Below are 6,176 nucleotides of genomic sequence, written 5' to 3'. Positions count from 1 at the left end.
TCAGCAGGTTGTTGCTAGGCAACCGCAGTTGGGGGGTGGGAGGGCTTGAAACTGCTTCTTACCCAGCAGGTTGCTAGGTAACCAAAGAGTGAGTGGGTTAGTTGATGCCACAAACACAGCTTAGTTAAAAGTCTTTCCTCTGCCTAGATCTCCCAGAATGCTCTGTGGTTCTGGATCAGAGTCCAGTGAATATTTTATATATTAAACATCTTATCAAATTATTGATTTTGATCACATGTTTGATCATGATATGAATTATTATTTATTGATTGTACATCCATAATTAGAAAGGATTTATAATTTTTCAGATAACATCAAAAATGAAGGCGAATACAGTCCTGTTAATTGATTTTGTGAATCGTAATCAGGAGGAAATGCATCTCTAAGGTTTTCTGCAAAACCTTCCACTCTTCTGTAGGGCAGTAAATAATTTTCCAGGAGAAATAGTACATTAACTCTGGACCAAATATAAACACTCCCAGAATCCATAACCATATTTCCCAGAAAATCATTGCTGCTAACACGATTTGTGTTTACTGAAACCATCTGGAAAATGCTGTTGTAACTGCGAACCGACAGGAAGCATTTTGGAGGCTCTGACCTGTCGATGATGCCGCACATGTCGATCTGGAGTTGGCTGTAGTTTCCCAGAAGCCTTTGCTGCACCATGATGAGGTCGACTGGCTGGTTGTCCAAAGCGAGGAGACGCATGCAGCCCTGGAAAGTGCCGTGAGGTTTTTTACATTCCTGGTTATAATCTTCAGCAGGACATCCTTGAAAAAGCAGCAGAGAGGAGATTAAAATGCAGCAGCAAAGATTGTATCAATTAAACTTAAAGAGAATAAATACCAAGTAAAATTACAGACAAAACTAACATGAAATTAAATTGATGAATATCCTCTAAATTAAAGTAAACCTCTGATTTGTGGTGAGTTGGTTCTTATCATGTTGAAGTCGATACCGCTCCAACAGGAGGAACTATTTTTTCCTTCTGTAGTCCATTAAATATGGAGAAGAATATAGTGTTTAAACCTGTGAATCTGCATGTGTGAGATGATAAAGAGCCCTAAGGCAGATATAAGAATATGTTTGGACTAGAATCTTGCTTGGCGGGCAAAATCAGGACGGCCGTTTAGGCGGTGAAAAATGAAACAATGAGCGAACAAAAAATGAGAGCGAACAAAAAGGGTAGGATAGGATAACAGGAAGGAAACAGGAGAAAGAAAATTGCCTTAAAATTAAGAAAAGGAAGATTAAAAGGGAGAAAAATTAGGTAAGCCTTTAACTTTAATAACTGTAAAAAGGCTACCAGTGGAAGCGTATCAGATATTCATGTTATGGGAAATGAGCAATCAGTTCTCGAGCCCAAACTTTGGGGCCAAAGACACCAAGTCAAAAGCACTGATATCAAAACCTAACCTGACTTAAAGTCACAAAAACGATTATTTTTTTCTACAAAATATTAGTATTTTAAAGGTGACCTATTATGTTTCCTTGAACAGGTTGGAATAAGTTTATGAACTAACTTGTTTGCATATAATCATTCTGAGATAAAGAGATTTAGTCTGGTCAGTTCTGCCTATTTTGAGATGTTTCAGGGCCTCTTGTCACTTTAAATGTAACTAAGCTGCTGCTGACCATGCGCCCCAACTTAACGTTTACAATCAGAAGTGCAATTATGCAACTGTACATCTTTGAAAAGCATTAGTAGAGCTTCCTGCATCACCAACAACAATGCAGCAAGTGGTAAGGCAACAACAAAACACTTGTCATTTCCAGCAGCCATTGTACAGCACATATTGCGTTACAACCAGCTGACCAAATGTGCTGGGGCTCAGCTTCTGTTGCTAAGTAACAGGGCTGAGGTTGCTGAGTCACGGGGCAGTGCCCACAGATTGTTAAACAATCAGGAGGTTTTTGAAATGGCTTGTTTTTCACACACCAAAAACCATTAACTTATTGCCAAAAAAACATTTGGGTGTCACTGGATGGATGTGGTTGTATTTACTCTACATGATTATTAAATGACAAATACGGTACCTAAAATAAAATGTCTAAATACGCATCAACCGCCTGAGCAAACAGGCTAAATTTGGCATCAGTTGGATTTGAGAGCCAAATAAAATCTACCTGAGAGGCAGAAGCTAAAGCCACCAGGATGGCCGAGAGGTTAAGGCGTTGGACTTAAGATCCAATGGACAGGTGTCCTCGTGGGTTCGAACCCCACTCCTGGTAAGCATCATGAGGAATAATGAAGTTCAACTCAAACTCTAATTGCTCCCTGACTTACAAGAGAGGAAAGTCTGCCTTAGTTTGAGGTAGGATAAGTGCTTCATGTCAATTTAGTGATTTATTTTAAAGCTCTGTTTGGGCATGTAGCAGGAAGTCAGCCATCTTGTTTAACTCTCAGTATCAAGCTCATCCATCCATCTGCATCATCAGCACCGTCTGTAAGTTCTGACTAATATTCAGGAGTAAAAGTTTAATTCAGACTTTTGTGAGAATGTTTATTGTAAATGTTTGTTTTGATGAAGCCTGTGGGTTCATGTTGGTTTACTGAGATACAGACGAGCCTTTGCTAATGATGCTAAGCTAGTACTAGCTATATTTTACAGATTTACTCCTGGAGCACTGTGTTAAACAATGAACAATTTGTTCAATTTAAAAGCAACAAACCATTTTGAAAAATAGTAAAGTACTGTTTGTGATTGAGTCATCAGTTTTTAAAGTGTTTCCATGCATTCTCTTTACAGCATGTTATTAAATGTTTGAAGTTCATTGGCTGCAACTAAATGTGTTTCTTCTCAAGTGAAATATTAACAACTTCAAGCTGTATGAAAGACAAACAGGACAAAACTCAGTATGATCACATCTTGGCAGACACAAGAATATATTAATACTCAACATATTAGGTCAGATGTAAAAATCTTTTTTCAAAAGCTTAATAAAAAATATATCAGAGAGGATAAATGAAAACAGTACAAATTGGTAACTATGTTTGCTTTATTTAACATAAAAGCAGTGTTTCACATCTACCTCCAAAGAAGATCTGGTTTGACACCAAGACAGGAAACGAGGGAGACGCGTGAGCGACGCCAGTTTCCTGTTTGTCCACAGAGACGGTGAGGCGGCCGCGCCTGGAGGTCAGATCCACCGAATGCCACTGACCATCATTCAATCCAGATCCTAGGGAAAATACACAAGGGCAAATATCGATTGTACGGATTTTAAATGCAAAAACACAAACCATACCCAGTTTTCTTGTCTAGTTTCTACTGCAAATATCTGAGAAATACGACAAAACTAACTTTCAAACAACTTTCAAACAGCAAGAAAATGAGCTTGTTTTAAGTAAATAATTCCTTAATATTGATGAAAATGTACTTTATTCATTTGCAGATTATCTTAGTGAAAGAATCTGCCAGCGAAACTAGAACTCTTGATTCACTTTTTGAAAGGAAAGCGAGTTCTGACTTTAGAGTATCTTCCTGACAGCTGCCTGAATTTTTTAAAACTTAGATATTAAGAGATATTTTGTGTTTTTACAGTGCAGTCCAATGTCCTCAGAGGAGGAAATACATGGAAGTTTGTGGTTGTAAAGTGACAAAATGTGAAAAGTCGATGCATCCTGCAGACTGACCGGCGCTGAGCTCCAGCAGCGCTCTGCCTCCTCTCTGGATCTGCAGGCGGAGTCTCGCTTCCGCCAGGTACAGCCACACCTCGCCTCCTTGCCTTGGGAGGTCAAAGGTGAGCAAAAGCCCGGCCTCGTTCCACGTCCTGAACTGAAACCCTACGGACATCCCCGATGACGCGGATGGCATCGTCCACGGCAACCGGAGGAAGCTGTGGGGTCCCGGGAACGTCACGGCAACGTGAACCGGCTCGGCGCAGGAAAAGGTCACGTTGCCCTGAAAGTAAAGAATAAAAACTGATTACTGAAGGGATAAAACAACAGAAAACATGAATATTAATCAGCTGCAGGGGGCGTGTCTCATCAGCGAGTCTCCTTGAGAACAGCAGCACAAACTGAAACGTCTCATCGGCGGCGGGGCGGAGTGTGTGGACTCGGCCGTCACTTCATTGCAGTCCATTGTTCTGAGGCGTAATGACACAGCAGCCGCCGCTAAAGCTGCAGCGGTAATATATTACTGCGCCGGCTCTCTGCTGGGAATATCACCCGGCTATCTTTATAATGCTCTGGAAACAGAGATGACATCTAAAAGCCCTTTGCAGAGCTGTTAAAGTGATATATGGACGCGTGTGCTGCAGAATGCATCATCACGGCAAAATATAAAGTAAAAATTGGACGATAAAAACCCGGCGAAGCTACTCACCCCACATTAAACCTGCAGAACGGCCTGCACCTCTGCATGCTAGCACCTATGAGGGTTCTGCATTAGAGGCGTGTTTTAAATTAGGCAGTAACTGAGTTAACACGCCATCACTGGGAGAGCAACAGCTTCTGTCAGGAATAATGCTGCTCTGCACTTTGAAAGGAAAAGCAGCTCACACTGCTGCTGCTGCTCCCCGTTTCTCTGCATCAACACAGAAACAGAGAGTTTGAATCAGCAACAGCTGCACTGTAAAACATTTGAAGGTGGTTTAACTTGAATGCCTTGGAAATGCACGTAAAGTCCACAGGAAAATTTTGGATTTAACTCAGAATTGAGATAATAAAGTTGATTTAACTACAAGCCAAGATGTGTAAACATTGTTTTTTTTAGTTCTGGTAACTCATGTCCACTGGAATGGACATGGGGCATTTCTGGGTTTAAACTAATACATTTGAATGATTCTTGACAGTAGCTGCGTTTCCATTACAAATGAGTGCAAAACTTTGTCTATATTGCACTAATGTTGAAAAAACACAATCTCGCAATTGTAATGTTTCCATAAAATAAGAAATTAGATGTTAATAAATTTGTTCAAGTCACTAAAAATCATGTCGTTCCGTCATCCTCCTACCACTTCCTGTTTCTTCTTCGTCTTTTCGGCCAGTAGTAATCATGAGACTTGTGTGATTTGAAGACAGTGTTTCCACTGCTGTTTTGCAAAATTTGCTAATTTTGCTACAGACGAGAAACTACCTCATCCTAGCGCTAACTTAAACACCTTCATCTGTTCAACTCTTGGAGATTTGAAAAGGTTAACACAACTCACTGCTGTGAGCGTATCTTTCGAAAAGACAAACATTTAAGTTAAACAGAAGTTATATGCAGCTCAAATGTTTGACAGAGTGCAGTCGTTCCTGAAAGTATCTGGAAATCCGTTGATGTTGAGTGTTCTTTAGCTGAAAACAACTGAAGGAACAGGGGGCACCTCGTTTCATGTGCTGCCTGCGTCTCTGTGAAGAGTCATTTTCAGCCTGTATTATTTATTTTCAGAAGGTTCGGCTGCTGCGATTGATTCTTTCTTCCTTCACTGTCTGATATGAAAGCTCAGCGCTCAGGGAGTTGAGGAGATGAATATCAAAGCTGCCTCTGCAGATGGTTTATATGTGATGCGTCCGCCTCACAATAGAGAAATAAAACTTCATCTGCTTTTAAAAGATGGTCTGGATTAATCACTGCAAAAACACAAAATCTTACCAAGTCATTTTTGGACTAAAATCAAGTGCAAATATCTTAGCACACTTGAAATAAGACAAAACTTACAAGTAGGGCTGTTGTAAATTATTATTTTAATAATTTTACTGAATGTAAAAATGTAAAAATAATTACATTATGCTGGTAGCACGTAGCTTTCGCCAACAACTCATAGGCGCTGCCTATTTGTGTCGAAATACGGTGTGCTAAATATTAAAACATGATTTAACAAAGCTTCGAGGCAGGTAATTTTCCTAGAGGATTTTTAATAATCGAAGTACTCGAATCATTCGAGGAATCGTTGCAGCTCTACTTGCAAGAAATAAGAGCTTGTTTTAAGTCAATATTTCCTTAATAGTAATAAAAAAGTACTTGTTGCACTGGCAGATTATTTCACTTACAATAAAACATTTTTCCCTTAAGTGGGATAATCTGCCAGTGGAACAAGTACTTTTTAAAATGATATTAAATAAGTTATTGATTATTGCTGAGAAGTTACTTATCAGTTAGTTTTACCTTATTTTAAGTATAAAAATAAGAACTTAAACCAAAAGTTCTTGGTATTATTTTTGTGTTTTTGCAGTGAAGATG

General features: G+C 39.4%; 1 protein-coding gene and 1 non-coding gene across 5 annotated transcripts in view; one reads left to right on the top strand and one right to left on the bottom strand.

Moving 5' to 3' along the window:
• Nucleotides 1-6,176, bottom strand: part of LOC103138018 (contactin-associated protein-like 4) — a 118,228-nt gene that overhangs the window by 53,907 nt on the left and 58,145 nt on the right. For all 4 annotated transcript variants that reach the window (XR_001662097.1, XR_001662096.1, XR_001662095.1 and 1 more), the window contains exons 9-11: nt 3,641-3,908; nt 3,037-3,186; nt 602-773 (exon numbers count right to left, since the gene is read on the bottom strand). Coding sequence is in view for 1 of the 4 variants with exons in the window: in XM_007552078.2 (XP_007552140.1) it covers nt 602-773; nt 3,037-3,186; nt 3,641-3,908 (590 nt within the window). In the remaining 3 variants the exon portion in view is untranslated. The remainder of the gene's footprint in view (nt 1-601; nt 774-3,036; nt 3,187-3,640; nt 3,909-6,176) is intronic.
• On the top strand, nt 2,153-2,235 carry trnal-uaa (transfer RNA leucine (anticodon UAA)). The gene has a single exon. It is a non-coding gene; the product is annotated as a tRNA-Leu (tRNA).

This window comes from Poecilia formosa, unplaced genomic scaffold (genome assembly GCF_000485575.1).
Source record: "Poecilia formosa unplaced genomic scaffold, Poecilia_formosa-5.1.2 Scaffold45, whole genome shotgun sequence".
Taxonomy (NCBI): domain Eukaryota; kingdom Metazoa; phylum Chordata; class Actinopteri; order Cyprinodontiformes; family Poeciliidae; genus Poecilia; species Poecilia formosa.
Note: the sequence above shows the minus strand (reverse complement) of the source record. Positions and strands in the feature narration are given on the sequence as shown.